We start from the raw sequence: 22,953 nt of genomic DNA, 5'->3' as shown, positions 1-22,953 counted from the left end.
TGAAATAAGTAGAGCAAGCAGCTTTTTTTATCATACACGGAGGCACAATGACTGCAAGGGTGGTGAATGTCATTCCTAGAAGATCACCAATCATTCAGGGAGGTCTTGAATTTGAGGTAGAAGTGACCGCAGCTGCTAACGAGGAGAATATATCTGTTTTAAAAAAAGAACAAGAACGCCTTTACGATCACAAATTTTTGGCCAATCAGCAGAATGTTGCAATAGTAAGCCACGAGGAAAGTTCTGATGATAACTGCCTTAACAGCCATGTAGTAGCGAGAGAATCGCCTTTAACATCTACCCAAGACAGTGACAGTGATATAGCGCTGCTGCTACCAAAATAACTAGTCAGAGAGCACCATTACATGCTAGTATTTACTTATCAAGAGTATCAGTTTAATTTTATTGCCAGACAACCGCCATATAGGCCAAACTGTTTTTATTTACTCCATTCATTGATTGTAAAATTTTATTTGTATTTGAAATATTTTATTTGTACACAAGTTTGTAATAAATTATGCAGTAATGTATCTATACATAAAAATATCTCTATCTATATATCTCTAATATCTCTAAAAATCCTTAAAAAATATATATATAAAATATGTATATATATCTGAATATATATCTCTACATATGATTATATATATAACATAATCATGTTTGCTGCAGCGATATCAAGGAGTTGTTGATGAAAGGGTTGACTGGTTAATTCTCTGCCAGTATTCCTGCCATGGTGAATATTACTGATTGTCTCTAGTTTTCTTAATCGGAATAGGTTCTGTTTCATTCTCAATCTGCAGTAAACACAAAAGAAAAACATTAACAAGTGTAAAAGAAGTACACAAACAATAGCTGAAGTATTGAATGAAAGCGATCAGTTCTTAAACAAGATAATGAACTAACGCAGTTAGTTATGGAAAAACGTATCTGCACAGCAAATCAAATACATACCATAATGTCCAGATCAGAATCATGATCGTCATAAACTTCGGTATTAGAGGTTGATGGAGTTAATATCAATGTAAAAACTGTAGGCGAGATTTTTGCGATGACGACGCCATGCCGAGTAACTTGTGAAAACCTTGAATAATTTTGTAAAGAAGTGTGATGCATTGGGTTAATTTAAAGCCCCGGCGATGATTTTAAAAAAAAGTTTGGAACTCAGCTACGTTTAGTACATCTGCCTAGCGGCTAGTTTTTAATTTGAGGCAGTAGTTATTCTCCTTTGTGTTTAAAAATAGAACTAATTATTCGCGGATTTTAATAATTTGCGGAATTGACCGTTCGCGAAATCGCGAATTATTAAATCCATCGAATATTTTCATCCTGTAGGGTACTATGTAAATAACATTGTTTCTTATTTACAATATTTGATTAAAAAGCTTACAAAATGATTTGCCACTTCTCATATGCTGTTAAAAATCAAATAGCCATTTGTTAGTCATGCTCAGTTTGAGTTATAAGGATTTCAAAATATTCAATCTTTGAATTTTTAAGGTCTTCAAGTTGGCATTAAAATGGTTAGTTACCTCATTAAAACATCCAATAACTAAGTTTTTTAATGTTTCCTCGGGTCAACTACTATGCAGTTAAGCGCTAATTGAAGTGGTGAAGTAATCAGTACAGATAAGTGTCTACGCAGTTAGTAAGGGTCTTGCTTTTCTGTTTACAGAGACAAGTCTTTCTTAGACTTTTGAGATGGCTGAAAATTGGGTGAGTAGGACAATAACAAATGTCGTCTTACAGTATTGGCAAAATGCTACGATGGTTCTATTAGATTTGTGCTCATTAGAGTTAGTGTTGCCTTTTTGTAGATGGTTCACTTGCGGGAAGCCTTTGTGAGACAAATTAAAGGGCAAAACATTAATGCATTTAAATTAGTGGTCATTCCGCTATTCCAAAGTTTTTTTGCACTCTGCTGCTTTTACGATGTTTTTACGATATGTATGATCATATTGTTCTTTCTCACTGAAATGGTTGCTCAAATAGTAATTGTATGTTGATTATTATTGTATTGTATGCTGATATTCATCATTGAAGCATGGATGAAATTATGAATACCTTATAATTGTTTTGCTTTATTGGATAACTGGGTGCTTTAAAGTATAACTACCATCCTAGCTAGTTGTTAGCTGATAATGTATGCTGTTCAATTATAGAGCAGCAATTGTTGTTTTACAGATCATCAGAGTGCAATCAGGTAAACACGGAATGAAGAGGATTAATATCAAGTCATCAGAAACATGTGTATCTTTGTATAAAAAGGTACATAGATGATTAAACGCATTGAAGCACATCATATCTCAAAGTGTACCCTTGTTTAAATCTTTTGCACTAATTTTGATCTCTATGTATTGAGATTAATGCTTTTAATTATTTTAATATAACCCATGTTTTATGATTTATGTGTTAATATTATTGATTCTCAATTGATTATCTGCTGAGAGCAGGCTATATGTGTTTGAAACAAATTTGTTGTGAATTTTCTAGCATCTAAGTACTTTTCTATTTTATATTATAGTATATTTATATTTTATATATTCATATTATATGTATATATCTGTATTGTATATATTTATATGTAGTTTTATATATTTATCCTTTATATATTTATATGTATATTTTATATACTTATCCTTTATATATTAATATATATTTATATTATATATTTGTATATATTTATATAATTGTTTATATATATATATTTATGTATATGTATAATAGGTGACTATATCACTGTATTTGTGTTGTAGCTCACTTAAACAATTATTATATGATTTAAGCATAAAGAGTTTAATTTTTTTCTTCCTTCAAGATTTTTTCTTTAATGATTTATTCTCTGTGTGTAACGGACAAAACTTTGTGTTAGTTTTACAAATCGCTAGTTATTATTACTGTTTGCAGTGGGCAGTTGTATTCCAACCTGTTTGTAAAATTCGACTCTCTGCAAGAACTGGATATAAATTTATAAGTTGTTTTTGGTTTAATTTTATTCGGAGTTGCTTCATTTCTTCCACTTTGCTATAAGTCAAACCTATGTTATGATAGTTCATGCGTCTTTGTTGATAGGTGCAAGAGCAATTCAATTTAGCAGACACTGGCTGGCAACTCTTTAAGGATAGACAGGGTTCTGAAAAAATTGCCAAATCTAGAGTCAAGTCTATTTCCAACATTTATCTCAGGTGAGTTTTTCATCTTTTCAAAATTGTCATCAAGCTTTTATTAGTGTAGGATTACCTCCATTTTAGGTAACAAAGAGCTGTTTCTACCACTTGTATTCTAAGTTTGTTAGACTATTGGATCTTGTAAGGTTCGTAATTACATGCTCGTAGAGTCATAGTGTAAAGATTAATGGATAAGCTCGACCCGTAGAATCATAGTGGAAGGATTAATAGATAAGCTTGACCTGTAGAGTCATGATGTAGAGATTAATAGATAATCTTGACCTGTAGAGTTATGGTGTGGGATTAATGGATAATCTTGACCTGTAGAGTCATGATGTAGAGATTACTAAATAATCTTGACCTGTAGAGTGATATTGTGGGGATTAATGGATAAGCTTGACCTATAGAGTCACAGTGTAAGGATTAATGAATAAGCTTGACTCGTAGAGTCATGTAGGATTTATGTGAATTAACCATCTTGCTTCGCTAGAAATACCACCATGATTTCAAGTTTATCTATATTAGCTCAATTTGTCAAGGAGATAAAACGTTCGATAGTGTCGCCATTTTAGTCTAATATTTTTTACTTTGAATGCTTCAGTGTGTTGTCTGCCCTTTACAGTTTATCATGGATTTAAGAAGTGCTTATTGCTACTAATTGAGTCATACAAAAGCTATTTTTCAAAATGAAGTCCTTTAAGTTTGTTGGAGAGATTAAAAGTCATAGCTTCGTGTATAGCTAGTGTCATCACTAGGGCTCCTGAGTCGTTGAACTATGTATTTGTGCTTTTGAATTGATTAGCAATACAATAGTAGTCTGGTTGTATAAGCTGAACCCTAAAATCGTAGACTTTTGAATTGATTAGCAATACAATAATAGTCTGGTTATATAAGCTGAACCCTAAAATCGTAGACTTTTGAATTGATTAGCAATACAATAATAGTCTGGTTATATAAGCTGAACCCTAAAATCGTAGACTTTTGAATTGATGAGCAATACAGTAGTAGTCTGGTTGTATAAGCTGAACCCTAAAATCGTAGACTTTTGAATTGATGAGCAATACAATAGTAGTCTGGTTGTATAAGCTGAACCCTAAAATCGTAGACTTTTAGATTAATTTTTTGCAATTTCAATATTTCTTTTAAATGCAGATTTATGATTAACCAGCATCCTTAACATAATTCATAATATGCATCTTTGTTGATAATTATGTCACTATCGAACACAAGTTTTATGAACGCAAAACATTGTAAGGGAAATAGGGTATGTATATACATGTATATATATATTTATTGTATGTATATTTGCCGGGCATTCTGCTAGTGTATATATATATATTGCTGTTCTATGTATATTATTGTCCATTGACATTCAAACGATATTGCAATCACATTGCGTTCTATCCTCATCTGTTAAGCCTCGTCTGGTTCCTACTGGAATCATATATTTTTTGATTTAGTCACGGAGATATGATCTACCTCAATATAACATTAGACGCAGCTAGCAGCAACAGCATTCCTTCTACCAGCAATGCATCTGCTACCAAGCCTGTCCCAAACAACGGATTCAGCTCAAATGTTGCTGGAGCTCCTAACCTCACAACAATCGAGGATGAAGTGGATGTTATCCTTGGTAAAAAGGATGGGAGGATACAGCGTGAGAAGAATGAAACCATGTGAGTTTAAACTCGTACTATCTTTTATTATTGCATGTATTGTCAGGTCTAGCCGGTGGGTTACACATGCTACTTGTTGTAGGTGCCGTCACGGACCAGGTGGAAAGTGTCTGCATTGTGTGCCTTTAGAGGTTGGTTTTTATGCATTTTCCTTGTTCACACGGAAGATACTAAAGTATTTTATCTGTTAGGTATGTTAATCGGGTTGTTTTGATAAGGTGGTGAAGGCGTGGATCAGTGATAAACCTATATTTGTTTCTTTTGGGGTTGAAGTTCAGTAAACTATCTATTACCATGAAAAAATGGATCGTTATTACAATGTATACACAAATAGTTGAAATGGTGACATGATTAAAAGAGAATTCAAACATTGTAAACTGTATATGATAGTCACACAGCTGGATGAAGTATTGTAAAACATTATAAAAAGCTGCTCATACCTGGCAAACATCTAAAATTTGTGTCTAATCTGCTGTTTGCTGGTAGTTAAAACAAAGCTGTGATTTTTAATTGAATAACAATGACTTTGCTGCATTTGCAGGCTACCTAGTAATGTACATCCATTTCTATCCATGAATTTAGTTAATATAATACAAAGTGACTTCGTGCGTATGGTTATCCAATGCATGCTTGCATGAATATTAATGTAGACTGTCATGTTTTCACTCTCAGTGTAGATTCTTAGTGAAGTGTGACATGTATCTCAATATTCTGTGTAGACTAGCAATAAGTGTGTGTTACCATCTTAGTAAAGTGTAACATCTCAATATTCTGTGTAATCTCTAGCAATAAGTGTGTGTTACCATCTTAGTAGAGTGAAACATCTCAGTATTCTGTGTAGTCTCTAGCAATAAGTGTGTGTTACCATCTTAGTAAAGTGAAACATCTCAATATTCTGTGTAATCTCTAGCAATAAGTGTGTGTTACCATCTTAGTAGAGTGTAACATCTCAATATTCTGTGTAGACTCTAACAATAAGTGTGTGTTACCATCTTAGTAGAGTGTAACATCTCTATATTCTGTGTAGACTCTAGCAATAAGTGTGTGTTACTATCTTAGTAAAGTGTAACATCTCTATATTCTGTGTAGTCTCTAGCAATAAGTGTGAGTTACCATCTTAGTAAAGTATAACATCTCAATATTCTGTGTAGACTCTAGCAATAAGTGTGAGTTACTATCTTAGTAAAGTGTAACATCTCAATATTCTGTGTAGTCTCTAGCGATAAGTGTGTGTTACTATCTTAGTAAAGTGTAACATCTCAATATTCTGTGTAGACTCTAGCAATAAGTGTGTGTTACCATCTTAGTAAAGTGTAACATCTCAATATTCTGTGTAGTCTCTAGCAATAAGTATGTGTTACTATCTTAGTAAAGTGTAACATCTCAATATTCTGTGTAGTCTCTAGCAATAAGTGTGTGTTACCACCTTAGTAAAGTGAAACATCTCAATATTCTGTGTAGTCTCTAGCGATAAGTGTGTGTTACTATCTTAGTAAAGTGTAACATCTCAATATTCTATGTAGTCTTCAGCAATAAGTGTGTGTTACTATCTTAGTAAAGTGTAACATCTCAATATTCTGTGTAGTCTCTAGCAATAAGTATGTGTTACTACCTTAGTAAAGTGAAACATCTCAATATTCTGTGTAGTCTCTAGCGATAAGTGTGTGTTACTATCTTAGTAAAGTGTAACATCTCAATATTCTATGTAGTCTTCAGCAATAAGTGTGTGTTACTATCTTAGTAAAGTGTAACATCTCAATATTCTGTGTAGTCTCTAGCAATAAGTATGTGTTACTACCTTAGTAAAGTGAAACATCTCAATATTCTGTGTAGTCTCTAGCGATAAGTGTGTGTTACTATCTTAGTAAAGTGTAACATCTCAATATTCTATGTAGTCTTCAGCAATAAGTGTGTGTTACTATCTTAGTAAAGTGTAACATCTCAATATTCTGTGTAATCTCTAGCAATAAGTGTGTGTTACCATCTTAGTAGAGTGTAACATCTCAATATTCTGTGTAGACTCTAGCAATAAGTGTGAGTTACTATCTTAGTAAAGTATAACATCTCAATATTCTGTGTAGACTCTAACAATAAGTGTGAGTTACTATCTTAGTAAAGTATAACATCTCAATATTCTGTGTAGTCTCTAGCAATAAGTGTGAGTTACTATCTTAGTAAAGTGTAACATCTCAATATTCTGTGTAGTCTCTAGCGATAAGTGTGTGTTACTATCTTAGTAAAGTGTAACATCTCAATATTCTATGTAGTCTTCAGCAATAAGTGTGTGTTACCATCTTAGTAAAGTATAACATCTCAATATTCTGTGTAGACTCTAGCAATAAGTGTGAGTTACTATCTTAGTAAAGTGTAACATCTCAATATTCTGTGTAGTCTCTAGCGATAAGTGTGAGTTACTATCTTAGTAGAGTGTAACATCTCAATATTCTATGTAGTCTTCAGCAATAAGTGTGTGTTACCATCTTAGTAAAGTATAACATCTCAATATTCTGTGTAGACTCTAGCAATAAGTGTGAGTTACTATCTTAGTAAAGTGTAACATCTCAATATTCTGTGTAGTCTCTAGCGATAAGTGTGAGTTACCATCTTAGTAAAGTATAACATCTCAATATTCTGTGTAGACTCTAGCAATAAGTGTGAGTTACTATCTTAGTAAAGTGTAACATCTCAATATTCTGTGTAGTCTCTAGCGATAAGTGTGAGTTACTATCTTAGTAGAGTGTAACATCTCAATATTCTATGTAGTCTTCAGCAATAAGTGTGTGTTACCATCTTAGTAAAGTATAACATCTCAATATTCTGTGTAGTCTCTAGCAATAAGTGTGAGTTACTATCTTAGTAAAGTGTAACATCTCAATATTCTGTGTAGTCTCTAGCGATAAGTGTGAGTTACCATCTTAGTAAAGTATAACATCTCAATATTCTGTGTAGACTCTAGCAATAAGAGTGAGTTACTATCTTAGTAAAGAGTAACATCTCAATATTCTATGTAGTCTTCAGCAATAAGTGTGTGTTACCATCTTAGTAAAGTGTAACATCTCAATATTCTGTGTAGTCTTCAGCAATAAGTGTGTGTTACCATCTTAGTAAAGTATAACATCTCAATATTCTGTGTAGACTCTAGCAATAAGTGTGAGTTACTATCTTAGTAAAGTGTAACATCTCAATATTCTGTGTAGACTCTAGCAATAAGTGTGTGTTACCATCTTAGTAAAGTGTAACATCTCTATATTCTGTGTAGACTCTAACAATAAGTATGAGTTACCATCTTAGTAGTGTGTATCATCTCAATATTCTGTGTAATCTCTAGCAATAAGTGTGTGTTACCATCTTAGTAGAGTGTAACATCTCAATATTCTGTGTAATCTCTAACAATAAGTGTGTGTTACCATCTTAGTAGAGTGTAACATCTCAATATTCTGTGTAGTCTCTAGCAATAAGTATGAGTTACCATCTTAGTAGTGTGTAACATCTCTATATTCTGCGTAGACTCTAACTATAAGTATGAGTTACCATCTTAGTAGTGTGTAACATCTCAATATTCTGTGTAATCTCTAGCAATAAGTGTGTGTTACCATCTTAGTAGAGTGTAACATCTCAATATTCTATGTAGACTCTAGCAATAAGTGTGTGTTACTATCTTAGTAGTGTGTAACATCTCTATATTCTGTGTAGTCTCTAGCAATAAGTATGAGTTACCATCTTAGTAGTGTGTAACATCTCTATATTCTGTGTAGTCTCTGGCAATAAGTATGAGTTACCATCTTACTAGTGTGTAACATCTCAATATTCTGTGTAATCTCTAGCAATAAGTGTGTGTTACCATCTTAGTAGAGTGTAACATCTCAATATTTTGTGTAGTCTCTAGCGATAAGTGTGTGTTACCATCTTAGTAAAGTGTAACATCTCTATATTCTGTGTAGACTCTAACAATAAGTATGAGTTACCATCATAGTAGTGTGTAACATCTCAATATTCTGTGTAATCTCTAGCAATAAGTGTGTGTTACCATCTTAGTAGAGTGTAACATCTCAATATTCTGTGTAATCTCTAACAATAAGTGTGTGTTACCATCTTAGTAGAGTGTAACATCTCAATATTCTGTGTAGTCTCTAGCAATAAGTATGAGTTACCATCTTAGTAGTGTGTAACATCTCTATATTCTGTGTAGTCTCTGGCAATAAGTATGAGTTACCATCTTACTAGTGTGTAACATCTCAATATTCTGTGTAATCTCTAACAATAAGTGTGTGTTACCATCTTAGTAGAGTGTAACATCTCAATATTCTGTGTAATCTCTAACAATAAGTGTGTGTTACCATCTAAGTAGAGTGTAACATCTCAATATTCTGTGTAATCTCTAACAATAAGTGTGTGTTACCATCTTAGTAGAGTGTAACATCTCTATATTCTGTGTAGTCTCTAGCAATAAGTGTGAGTTGCCATCTTAGTACAGTGTAACATCTCAATATTCTGTGTAATCTCTAGCAATAAGTGTGTGTTACCATCTAAGTAGAGTGTAACATCTCAATATTCTGTGTAATCTCTAACAATAAGTGTGTTTTACCATCTTAGTAGAGTGTAACATCTCTATATTCTGTGTAGTCTCTAGCAATAAGTGTGAGTTGCCATCTTAGTAAAGTGTAACATCTCAATATTCTGTGTAATCTCTAGCAATAAGTGTGTGTTACCTTCTAAGTAGAGTGTAACATCTCAATATTCTGTGTAATCTCTAACAATAAGTGTGTGTTACCATCTTAGTAGAGTGTAACATCTCTATATTCTGTGTAGTCTCTAGCAATAAGTGTGAGTTGCCATCTTAGTAAAGTGTAACATCTCAATATTCTGTGTAATCTCTAACAATAAGTGTGTTTTACCATCTTAGTAGAGTGTAACATCTCTATATTCTGTGTAGTCTAGCAATAAGTGTGAGTTGCCATCTTAGTAAAGTGTAACATCTCAATATTCTGTGTAATCTCTAGCAATAAGTGTGTGTTACCTTCTAAGTAGAGTGTAACATCTCAATATTCTGTGTAATCTCTAACAATAAGTGTGTTTTACCATCTTAGTAGAGTGTAACATCTCTATATTCTGTGTAGTCTCTAGCAATAAGTGTGAGTTGCCATCTTAGTAAAGTGTAACATCTCAATATTCTGTGTAATCTCTAGCAATAAGTGTGTGTTACCTTCTAAGTAGAGTGTAACATCTCTATATTCTGTGTAGTCTCTAGCAATAAGTGTGAGTTGCCATCTTAGTAAAGTGTAACATCTCAATATTCTGTGTAATCTCTAGCAATAAGTGTGTGTTACCTTCTAAGTAGAGTGTAACATCTCAATATTCTGTGTAATCTCTAACAATAAGTGTGTGTTACCATCTTAGTAGAGTGTAACATCTCTGTATTCTGTGTAGTCTCTAGCAATAAGTGTGAGTTGCCATCTTAGTAAAGTGTAACATCTCAATATTCTGTGTAATCTCTAGCAATAAGTGTGTGTTACCATCTAAGTAGAGTGTAACATCTCAATATTCTGTGTAATCTCTAACAATAAGTGTGTGTTACCATCTTAGTAGAGTGTAACATCTCTATATTCTGTGTAGTCTCTAGCAATAAGTGTGAGTTGCCATCTTAGTAAAGTGTAACATCTCAATATTCTGTGTAATCTCTAGCAATAAGTATGTGTTACCTTCTAAGTAGAGTGTAACATCTCAATATTCTGTGTAATCTCTAACAATAAGTGTGTGTTACCATCTTAGTAGAGTGTAACATCTCTATATTCTGTGTAGTCTCTAGCAATAAGTGTGAGTTGCCATCTTAGTAAAGTGTAACATCTCAATATTCTGTGTAATCTCTAGCAATAAGTGTGTGTTACCATCTAAGTAGAGTGTAACATCTCAATATTCTGTGTAATCTCTAACAATAAGTGTGTGTTACCATCTTAGTAGAGTGTAACATCTCTATATTCTGTGTAGTCTCTAGCAATAAGTGTGAGTTGCCATCTTAGTAGAGTGTAACATCTCAATATTCTGTGTAATCTCTAACAATAAGTGTGTGTTACCATCTAAGTAGAGTGTAACATCTCAATATTCTGTGTAATCTCTAACAATAAGTGTGTGTTACCATCTTAGTAGTGTGTAACATCTCAATATTCTGTGTAATCTCTAGCAATAAGTGTGAGTTGCCATCTTAGTAAAGTGTAACATCTCAATATTCTGTGTAGTCTCTAGCAATAAGTGTGTGTTACCATCTTAGTAGAGTGTAACATCTCAATATTCTATGTAGTCTCTAGCAATAAGTGTGTGTTACCATCTTAGTAAAGTATAACATCTCAATATTCTGTGTAGACTCTAGCAATAAGTGTGTGTTACTATCTTCGTAGTGTGTAACATCTCAATATTCTGTGTAGGCTCTAGCAATAAGTGTGTGTTACCATCTTAGTAGAGTGTAACATCTCAATCTTTTTGTTTTCTTTGCAAGCCATTTGATGAGACCTACTTACAGTCATGTGATCCCCCCATCAAATTTCTATCTTTTCATTCATACATTAGAAAGCTTAGGAGTGGCGTAGACAAGTGAGTCACAATTCATTCATATACTGTACTTTCATTGTATATGTATTAGATGTTATTTCTATGGTCCAATTTGATTATATTAAACACCTTTTCTTTTTTGGTATAAGATTATTATTCACACCTTGTTCTCCCACTGAGATACATATGTATTTTACGCTGTCTCTTCCATTATTTTACACAAATATTTTTGTAAAATAATAACGCATTTCTTTGTTGGATTATACTAATGCTTTGGGTTAAATGTGTTTTTTATGTTCAGTTTTACTAATGAATATATTATCCGATCTGCAAAATAAAAAAACAAATATGGAGTTTTGCTTGTATAATGATATTAATTATTTGACGAGCCTGTTAGTGCGCGGTTTTCATGACTTATTTTTTATAATTTGTTGTTGGCTTAGACTTATATTGTTTTTACAAATTGTAATCATCAGTGTTATTTTTTTGCCAATTCAGAGGAAAGTTTGTTAATCTGGAGAACCTGAGTTGTAAAATAAAAGAGTGCAAAGAGCACGCTCCTTGGCCAGCAGGAATTTGTACCAAGTGTCAGCCAAATGCAGTTACACTTAACAGGCAGGTGAGTGACTGTATAGTCATTCCACATGCTCTCTGTTGTCAAGCTCCGTAGACCGATGCAATATCTCTCATTCATAGACGACATATTCTATGGTAACAACAGGCTGTTAGTGGCTGCTGTTAATCGATCTCAGCTGCTATAGGTTCATGGGTATTACTGACTTGTATGGCTAGGTTTACGTTTCATTTCTGTTTATTGTCATGATGTAAACAATCATCTCACAGGTTAAGCGTGTTAGTACGCTATGACTTTATGACTAGTGAGAAGAATAACTGTAGTCTATTTATAAATACATATGATTAGTTAGTTGGGGTGGTATTCACTCACTACCGGTGTCACGACTTGTCTTTGTTTGTTGTTTGGTATTCGTAGATATGTTCAAGGAAGCCAGATCTTTCTCTAGTATTCACATTACATGTATTTTCCTAAAATATTGCTTTTTACCTAGTTCTAGTTAAGTCGCTGGTTTAGATTTAAATTTTTTTATTTTATACTGTATATTTAACTATGGAAAAAGAGTTGGAATATAAACTCTACTCACGCCAATGTGTATTGAATTCAACTGGTAGCTGCAGTAAACTATAGCTCTCGATCGTGTGTTTATGTGGATTAATATGAAGGAGTGATAGATTGTGTGTTCATCTGTCTTCTCTGGACTGATTTATAGTAAATACACAATGTATGTCCTTTATATATGCCTCAAGTCTCTTATTCTAAGATAAGACAACTACTAGATACTGTAGATGGTTCGTTTCAGTGTGAAGTCAATTGATAAATTATTACATTAATAGATTATTTGTTGGTTACTGTTTGGAGATGAACCCTCATTGCTTGGTAGGCGTCTATATATGCATTTTGTTGGTTAGCATGTGCTTGTAGTTTAGTCCTTTTGGTTGGTGGGTTTCCATGGTTGATTCCAGGGCTGGTGGGTTCCCATGGTTGATTCCAGGGTTGGTGGGTTCCCATGGTTGATTCCAGGGTTGGTGGGGTTCCATGGTTGATTCCAGGGTTGGTGGGTTCCCATGGTTGATTCCAGGGCTGGTGGGTTCCCATGGTTGATTCCAGGGTTGGTGGGTTCCCATGGTTGATTCCAGGGTTGGTGGGTTCCCATGGTTCATTCCAGGGCTGGTGGGTTCCCATGGTTGATTCCAGGGTTGGTGGGTTCCCATGGTTCATTCCAGGGCTGGTGGGCTCCCATGGTTGATTCCAGAGTTGGTTAGTACGTCTTTAATAGTCCTCTGATTCACAACATTAATTACAAGACATTAATTGGTTTGTGATTGTAGAGGACTGATTTGTAGAGATAGCATTAACACCGCAATATAACCAAGTTGTTTTTTCAAAACTTCAAAGCATATTTTTATTACAAAAGGAAACTTCCAATTGTAAAAAATAAAGATACTCACTAAATCAAATACTAACACTAATCCAAAAATACTAGAGAAAGTATAGAAGTGAAATAGTATCAAAGCTTTATTAAATATGGAAATCGTGTATCAATTCTTACAATGACGTTTGATGGTTATCGTCTTGTTGCGGAAGAAATCTAGACATAGTAGGCTATTATTATCTATCATTATGATCTATAATGTGAAGAGAATACATTGCAGAAATACCGACACGTCGATTATATTACAATTGAGAATGGAAATATCATGGACAAGTTTCTGAACTTCTGGCGAAGCAGTGGGCAGCAGCGTATGGGTTATCTTATAGGAAAGTATGAGGAACATAATGACATCCCTCTCGGTATAAGAGCTACCATTGTGGCTATATATGAGCCACCCCAGGTTAGACTCAACTGCTATAGCTTATCATTTCATTGTATACTTGAGTTAATTAACAGGTAAGAGAGTACGCTCGATCTTGCTAACTAGGACAGTGGAATCGACAGGTACAAAAGTGAGTCAGTAGGTACAAAAAAGTGTCAGTAGGTGCTGAAGTGTGTTAGTAGGTATAAAAGTGTGTTCGTAGGTATAAATGTGTGTTAGCAGGTACAAAAGTGTGTCAATAAGTATAAAAGTATGTCAGTAGGTATAAAAGTATGTCAGTAGGTATAAAAGTACAGTCAAACATGGATAACTCGCCCTCGGATAGCTCGAACACATGGTTAACTCGAACGGTTTCTTCGGTCTGTTCCCACTTAATGATAAATTGCTTTACATAACTCGACCTCAACTCTGTTAACTCGAAAGGTTTTTTGCCCAACACCTACCGAGAGGGTTGTTATCGCTTTAAAAAATCACTTTATCCCAACCCATAGAGGAAAACCTCAACTTTTCGTAATTCATAGGCGTCGTTATTACTACCATCGGCAAAATATTTTTGTCAACGACTTTTCTAAAGGTTTGGTGAAATTTGATTTGACCAAACATCTACTTAGCGATGGCCCTTCGGAAGCGATAAAAAGTGAGGTAACTTCGCATAAACTTCAATAAAAGTCGGCAAAATTGATCTTAGTTAAAACGCTCAAAAGAAATAGATGTATTTTCTTCTGAGCATTTCAACAACGATCGAGTTTTGCCAATTTTAATCTAAAAACGTCCTGGCAATAATATCACCTCAAACAACAAACCAATCTCAAGTGATAGAAAAGTCTCTATACTTTTTGATAAAAAGTTTTAAACTTTTCATTAAAAGCATTTAATTTGAAACAAGCCATTTATGCTTTTGAATTATATTATAGTTTGTATATGTACATGTATCTACTAATAAATAAATATATACATGGACTTGACAGTGCTCTGATAACTTGAACGCTATGATAACTCGAACACTTTCGCTCGGTCCCGTGAAGTTCGAGTTATCCATGTTTGACTGTATGTCAGTCGGTATAAAAATGTGTTAGTATTTTGTTTTTCAGTCATTAAATATTTGACCTCATCTGTCTCACGTTGCAGACATGTACCAAAAACAGCATCGAGATGCATGAAGATCCAAATGGATGGCTTGTTGATGCACTCTTGGCAGCATTGGGTCTGCGCCGGGTAGGCTGGATATTGACTGATCTTTTAGCTGAAGACTTGACGAAAGGAACAGTGAAGCACAGCCGCGGCACCCTGGTAAGTTTTAGTGGCGCCATCTATTGATAGAAATTATATTCAGAAAGTGAGACACACGGGGTAGTGGAATTTAGAGTGCCCTGTCTATGCATTACCCAAGGGTTCTTTTTAGCAACTTACCATCAATCTCAACTCAGCGTGTGGCCCAGAAAATGTACACATATATACTGAAGTACTCCACTATTATATAATTCATTCATATTCACACAGAGAAGTACTGTACTCGCACTGGTTTATTAAATCAAGCTATATTAAATATATAGGGAGTTGTCTGCGAATCACCAGTGTGGAAATATGAAGTTGTTCCTCCTTTACTAATAAGTGATTAGTTAGATTTATTGTTTTATAAATTTGATTAGAATTTGATATAGCCAGTGTGAGCAGACAAGGCAGCTTGTAGCTAAGCCTGGTTTATTTTTACCCTCAGTTTTTACAGAATTGTCAGGTTGTTTATTCTGGCATTAGCTTTTAGTTCATTTTGGACTTCTATCTTATTCGTGAGGACAAGTTTTTAGTGACTAATATATTTTCTATACCCGTTTAATGTTGTGGTGGAACATATGTTTTCACTTCGGTAAAAATGTCTTGTGATTTGTGATAATGACAATCCTCCTGGATTCCTTCTGTGGATACCGAGTTACCTTACAAAGAAATTTAAGATAACATGTTGAGAACATAACCGCTATATGGAAAACAGTCATGCTGAAGCAGTAATTATGTTGTTGAAGTAATTGTTGCTACTGGGAGTCGATTTGATAATTGCATAGATAGTCTCAAATAGGTTCCCATCATATCATTGCACGTAGTTATCGTGGTCCTCGACTACCGCTATGATGAATAGGTCAACATTTACTTCTTATAAGTGTTACGACTACTTCTTGACAGTGGTTTAAGTTGCTATATATGGGTGTCTACCGCATCCACTTACTACAGTCTAAAACTACAGGCTGTCTGATCAGTAAAAATTAGAAAATTAGAAATTGGTAAACCTTTGTTTGTGTCAGAGGGGAGGCCCAGCTCTTGCTTCGAGTAATTAGATCTGGCCATTTAGCCTGAGTTTCATGTACATCACATTACTATTATATATGCATAGCTGCATCGTGTCATCGATAAGGAATTTATGATTTTCTTAGGCACATTCATTAAAGCTGAATGCATGGATAATGACCACCCTAAGCTACCATATATACCTATTAAAAGTTTTTCACTACAATTATAAATGTGTTAATTTATGAACTACGCATGTTACTAGCACTAGTACCCTGGAAGTCTGAAATGCCATGAGAGATCGTCATGTGTGCCGATAACAGTTTATTCCCCAGGGTGAGATATCTTAAAAGCCAGAGTTGTTTATGCCCAATTGCTAAATATCCAGTCACTCGCGGGTTTAGTTAAAAGAACAATAGTATCAGGAAAGGGCGGAGCTTGGTAAAGCATGACATCCTTTGTAGGACTCGTACTTCCTGAGTGCTGAGGAATGTATAACGGCAGCAGAATTTCAGAATAGGTACCCCAACCCGTGTCGCTGGTCCTCTGATGGAATTTATGGTTCAAAGTTTGTAACAGTGATAGTCACGGGCGATAAGGATAATCGAATACACTTTGAAGGCTATCAGGTAAGGAGCGTTTGAGATTCCTCGTGCCCTAATGTTGCAGTCAGTCATTTAGTTGGTTTAGCTTTGTTTAGGTTAGCTATAAGCTTTGATCCTGTTTATTTTAAAGCTGACCTCTTGGTAAGCGCTTCACAGAATACAAACAAATCAGAACGAGTTGGAATTTCTGACAATGCTGGAGTTTCATGGAGAACCTGCAAGTTGAATAAACCTTCAAACATGAAATTGATAGCTTTTTACGAGGTGTTGCGCAGTGCAATAATCTCTAACATACTCCTAAAATGCATTCCACGAGAATTCACCGTATACTTTCTAGTTACTACTTGTCTTTTAATGAAATAACCTTGCAGTAGAAATAAGTGGTAAAACATACTGGTTAGTTGACTCCTAGCTGTAGCGGTATGAAGTTTGGGGTGTAGTTTGTAATTTTGAGATGAAACTATAGCTTACACTGGAAAATCAAAGAGATTAGTTTATTTATGCATGTCTCATTTGGGGTTCACAATCACTGTTACCATGACTCGCATGATATGTATGTGCGCAAGTTGAGTTACTTTGCAATCGAACGTTTCAATGAAACGCTCGATCAATCAATCCGCATTGAAACTGCTAAGTCGGCATAAAAATGACTGAAGGGTGAAAATGTTTATAATGGAATAGCCAGCGATATTTTATTGCGAATTATACGCAAGTGCCGTTTCCATTATTCGCAAGCATGATGGATTCGATAAAGTTTGCGAATCGCAAAACTTGCTTAGCTTGCGGATTTATGCTGTTTCCATGATGCGGCTATCTTGCGGATTGGTTTAAATTTGTGTATCATGCGAGTCATGGAAACATAGTGATTGTGAACCCCAAATGAGATATGCATAAATAAACTAATCTCTTTGATTTTCCAGTGTAAGCTATAATTTCATCTCAAAATTACAAACTAAACCCCAAACTTCATACCGCTACAGCTAGGAATCAACTAACCAGTAGGTTTTACCACTTATTTCTACTGCAAGGTTATTTCACTAAAAGACAAGTAGTAACTAGAAAGTATACAGTGAATTCCAGTGGAATGCATTTTAAGAGTAAAATAGAGATTGCGACTGCAAGAAAGTATTTATGCCGTTTCCATGATGCGGTTAACTTGCGGATTGGCTCAATATTGCGCACCATGGAAACATAGTGTATCGCAACTGTAAAAATTGTCAAGCAGTGACACACTTGACATGCGGATTATTTTCTAATTTGTGAGTGCAGTATGAGGTGAGACTAGCAACTACTGAATTTTATCTATAGAACTTTCTTGTTAAAGATATTTTTTTAGTTTAGATGGGTGCTTGATCTCCTACATATATGGTATGTTCACCTTTTTTGTTGTTTCGTTTTTCGGGTATATCTTCTGTTGATTGGAAATATTTCATCGCTAATAACACAAAATTTATTTGCAGGTATCTGATCAATGCATGGGTTTAGTTAGGGACGGGTGTCTTATACCGACTTACGATGCCCCGGAATTAGGCTATGTAAAGGAATCAAGTAATGAGCAGTACGTGCCAGACGTATTCTACAAGGTATGTGCCTTTATTCTAAGGGCCTACTTGAAGTGAACATCGTCAGAAGAGAGTATAACGAAAAACATGTGAAGCTTCTATGATTTGAAAGATTTGGTGAAGTTTCACCGTGCTCTCATCAAACGCTTGTAAAATTTACAGAAAGACTTGTGCAATCTCAGCGGAATTCATCAATTTGTTGCCCATTGTATGTTTTTGTTGACAAATAGGCGGGTGGAGCAAGCAGTTAATCACTTCTTTTGTTGTCAGAAGTGTTGACATGGCACACTCAATAATAGAAAGTTTATCATTATTTCGTCTGATGAATGACTAGAATGGTTATAAAAAACTTAGCATGAGTATACATAACTACGATATAACGGTTAATAAATTGAGTGCGGCCCAGCTATCAGTCGTGAAAGCACTGTTCTAACAGTATTCGCACAAAGAGGAACAGCGCAGTCGTTTATTATGAAAGATTAACTATGCACACAATTGCTGAATTTAAGGCGCTAGTTTGCTCTTCGCAACAAATTACAAACGTAATTGAATGAGCTACGCTGGGGACAATCTTTATTGCTACTTTGATATTAGGATTTCTTTTCATAAATAGTCTGCTAGCAAAATAGGGAAAATTCCTTGATGATTTCTAAGTAAATCATTCAGTTGAGTCTACAATCGCACATCAACATAAGAAGACAATTCATTGCAAGCTTTGCTTAGTATGTGAAAACTCTGGGGTATTGGAGTAAATATTCTCATAACAACACACTGTTGTCGGTTTAATTTCTTTTACACTAAAAAATCTGGTAATTTGATAGCAAATACAGCTAATTACTCATGCTAATAAAACAGAAGCATTATATAAAACGGTAACAAACTAAATTAAAACTATGATAATCAGTGTGTGTAGGATCATCTACGCGTAGATTTGGAGATAGAGCTGGTGAAAGTTACTTACTCTCTGTAACTTACTCTAACTTAGACCAAGGAGAGTCTAAACTAATTTTTCACATTTCAATTTTATCAGCTTTTCTTCATTTTCACCGATGAAACTGCATTGTTTCTAAAAACATTAAACTTTGTATGTTAAATAGACACCAGATGCAAAGTTGAATATTGGCTGAATTTCGCATCGCGTGTCAGTGCATTCGTATGTTAAAGTGAAGGTAAATAGAAGTTTTTTGTATATCATCTTGATGAAGTCAAAACAGTTCAAATGTTGTATTATAACTTAGGGTGAGTCTTATCATGATCATTTTGTTCAGTTTCTTTTTTAGCCATTGCATCTTTGTTGCTTAAACTTCTTTTCTAACATATACATTGTATAATAACAATTGAACTTGGTTTTAATTGCTTCTGAATTATTCTACCAGATTTTAAATGAGGTTTGTTGTAGTTTAAAGAAACTGTTTACATGCATTTTTATAATGGTGAAATACGCTTTTACGTTATTGATATCGTCATATTTGATTTTACTGATGGCAAACTTGATTGGTTTACTTCTTATATGTTAAGTTTGCTTCAACGTAAATTCTATTTAGAAGCAGTAACTTATCTGTTGTTCATTTTAATAAGCGATAAGGAATCATGATTGCTAGGGAATGCGATCAAATGTAGTATCAGAGGATGAATTCATTAACTCTCTGGCAAACAAAAAGATTAAACTTAAATGCTGAGAAAAATGAAAGTTGCTTTCTCATGGTAAAAATGTGGGCAAACAACTTCCTTATTGAATTCATAGGACTCTGGGTGAAGCCATGTTTCCCTATCTCTGGTAGTTTGCTGCTAAATTGTGACTAGCAGATATGGTGCAGTTGATAATAAGATTTAGCTCATTCCTACATACTGACGGTCCGACAACTCTCTTGACACTCGATGCACTGTTTTATTGTTAAGAATTATATTCTCTTGATATTTTTTAGCAAATACTATTTGTTTACTTTTACTTAGAATAAAGACAAGTATGGAAATGAGATCACACGTTTAGCGAGACCGCTGCCTGTGGAGTACCTGCTAACTGACATGTCTGTTGGCTTTCCCATTGAACAGCTCTATACTTTCTCAGCACTAAAATCTCAAAAGAATCCCTTTCCTGCAGCAAATCGAGATCAAATTGGTAGGTTTCTTTCATAAGTGTATTTTCACAACTATGCATATGAGAAAGATAAGCTCAATGCCTACAAATAGCTTTAGGGTAAATATTGCATTATGTTTACAAGTCAGAAAAGACAAGGCAAACTTGGTGTGAAAAGTGAGGTTGAACATGATCTGCCAAAGATGGAAGCATATCTAATCACACGAATATATCTGTAAGCCTATTTAGGCTAATTCCTATAACCATGCAAAGATTCTGATGAATGTATATTTATGGCGTTCAACATGAGTTGTATCATTGGATACTTTTATTAATTTGTGCAATAGAAATCCCAATGGTATACAGGCTAAAAAAGGTTGTACGTGTTGATGGCCACTAGTAAAAATGTTCATATCTTTACCTATCAGCATGTTTTTGTTAGCTAAGCATTATTGGAAGCCCAGCATTCCTGTTTATTTAAACATAAAAAGCAGTGAAATCAGATGTTGGGAAAAAGAAAAAAATCCCAATGGTATACAGGCTAAAAAAGGTTGTACGTGTTGATGGCCACTAGTAAAAATGTTCATATCTTTACCTATCAGCATGTTTTTGTTAGCTAAGCATTATTGGAAGCCCAGCATTCCTGTTTATTTAAACATAAAAAGCAGTGAAATCAGATGTTGGGAAAAAGAAAAATATCAAACCCAGTCATGATATCACTGACTGTTGACACGTTCTTTCATTTTTGGCATAAAAAGTGTTTCTGTATTTTTGGTATGTTCATTTGATATTGAGTTACATATTTTAGGTGTTGTAATAAGATGTGTACCTGTGACCTAACAAAAGACCCCTTAAATGTTTTTGATGTATATTGAATAATTTTTTACATCATTTGATGTATTGGACTCGTTATGAGTCCAATACATCAAATGATGGAACAATTATTCAATCTCGAAGTCGTATAAACGTAATAGCATTGTATTTGTCGTAAGTAGCTTGGTATTAATATGTTTATACGTTGGGATTAAAATACATGATTAACATTATGAGTTCCATTTGTCTCTTTTCTATTGATAATCAAGTGATTTTTAGGATTGGATTGATTTAGTGTCAATATATCATTTTACTCTTCTTATTTCTATTCCATGTCATTCTCAACTTAGTTTATCAGCTTTTTAATATGTGATAAATCTTCTGCAGGTCGTGTGAGTTGTGAATTTCTGCACTTTTAAGATTATTTAGCTGTATTACTCAGTATCCCCCAACATGCTAAATCACCTGCTTCATGCATTTGTAGTTGAGCTGTGTGTAATTTAGGGAATGTTTCAAACTGATGAAACTGAATACCAAGAACATGATTGTGTGAAGAGAACAAGGCATACAAACAAATGTGCATGACTGTTTTGGAACATGCACATCCGTTTCTGCAAACGCAATTACATTTCATTTGTCCTTGCAGGTGAATTCCAAACCTTAGCTACACTTGCCACCTATTTGCACCAATTTGATGAGTTGAGCTTTTTACAAGCGTTATCAGACTTTGACGTACTGTTATACCTCTCCAATTGCGATGTGTTGCCTCTAAGGGAACACATGGCACCCCTCCTTGAGGCTGTACGAACGCAAGACGCTGAGGCAGCTCAGCGATGGTCACAAGATGACCAGTGGTCTACTATGCAGCATCTTCTCCACGCTTCAGGTATGTCCTGCCTAGTTTCGTGTCTCTCAACATTGTGCTCGTCCGTATCTAGCTGTGATGGCTCAAGTTGATGACATGCTAGGTTGCTGCACAGATTGAAAGTTATATCACGCGCTTTCGCTCACTCATACTTCCTGTTTGTATTGATTTAGTTCCTTCATCCGACCAACCTGGAGCAGCTGCCGCCACAAGTAACTCCTTTGCTGGAGCCAATGCCTCTTCCCTAACACCAGTCGGATCCACTTGGCAATGTGCCCATTGCACATTCATCAACACCAATCCAACAGCGTGTGAAATGTGCTCTTTACCAAAGTAGCTGTCTTTTCACTCACTAGATCTCTTCCAACATTTACGCTGTCTATTACCACTTCTAGCGGATTTCTCAGCCTTTTGCTTGCAATAGATTTAGGTAGGTAAAGTCTATGAAAAACCATTGAGTGTAAAAAACCACACAATTATATTTGAAACACCTCGACATAATCCTTGCATGTATCCGATGGATAAAAATTAGCTCAACTATATGTGAATGGATAGATCAAGTAAGCTAAACAGAGGAGTGCAAACATTTTGGCCCCAGTTTCCTATATAAGTCAACCACATTTCAAAGTTTTTCTGCTCAAGGATTGAAACGCGATCCCACATAAAAAAGCACCAGCCAACACTCGCCTCTGCCTCACTGCTTATTTAATGCGAAGTTATGCACATGTATAATTGAAGACATTTTTAAGCTTCAAATGGAATGCTTTTCTTTCAGTCAGTGCATATTGCACATAGAATACGTGTAGGTTATTATCTGCAATAACTTGTTTATGGCTCCTATGAAAGCAGATCACAGTTAAAACTCCATTGAAATCCTTAGCTATGCTATCGAAGCCTATATAACAAAGACTTGTGGAGAGATTATATATGTTTTGTATTGTATATTTATTGAGTAAAATAAATACTGCAAAAACCTG

General features: G+C 34.6%; 1 protein-coding gene across 1 annotated transcript in view; it reads left to right on the top strand.

Moving 5' to 3' along the window:
- The window catches only part of LOC137394281 (nuclear protein localization protein 4 homolog), a 25,271-nt gene extending 2,318 nt beyond the window's left edge, over positions 1-22,953 (top strand). Inside the window, exons 2-15 of the mRNA XM_068081001.1 lie at positions 1,676-1,716; positions 2,185-2,268; positions 3,073-3,185; positions 4,628-4,843; positions 4,926-4,974; positions 11,334-11,428; positions 11,885-12,005; positions 13,616-13,795; positions 14,906-15,067; positions 16,519-16,683; positions 18,120-18,242; positions 20,175-20,340; positions 21,758-21,997; positions 22,150-22,953. Coding sequence (XP_067937102.1) covers positions 1,702-1,716; positions 2,185-2,268; positions 3,073-3,185; positions 4,628-4,843; positions 4,926-4,974; positions 11,334-11,428; positions 11,885-12,005; positions 13,616-13,795; positions 14,906-15,067; positions 16,519-16,683; positions 18,120-18,242; positions 20,175-20,340; positions 21,758-21,997; positions 22,150-22,313 — 1,893 coding nt within the window. The 5' untranslated portion in view covers positions 1,676-1,701 and the 3' untranslated portion in view covers positions 22,314-22,953. The remainder of the gene's footprint in view (positions 1-1,675; positions 1,717-2,184; positions 2,269-3,072; positions 3,186-4,627; positions 4,844-4,925; positions 4,975-11,333; positions 11,429-11,884; positions 12,006-13,615; positions 13,796-14,905; positions 15,068-16,518; positions 16,684-18,119; positions 18,243-20,174; positions 20,341-21,757; positions 21,998-22,149) is intronic.

This window comes from Watersipora subatra, chromosome 1 (genome assembly GCF_963576615.1).
Source record: "Watersipora subatra chromosome 1, tzWatSuba1.1, whole genome shotgun sequence".
Classification (NCBI taxonomy): domain Eukaryota; kingdom Metazoa; phylum Bryozoa; class Gymnolaemata; order Cheilostomatida; family Watersiporidae; genus Watersipora; species Watersipora subatra.
The sequence above is the reverse complement of the archived record's forward strand: the minus strand, read 5'-3'. Positions and strand labels throughout refer to the sequence as shown.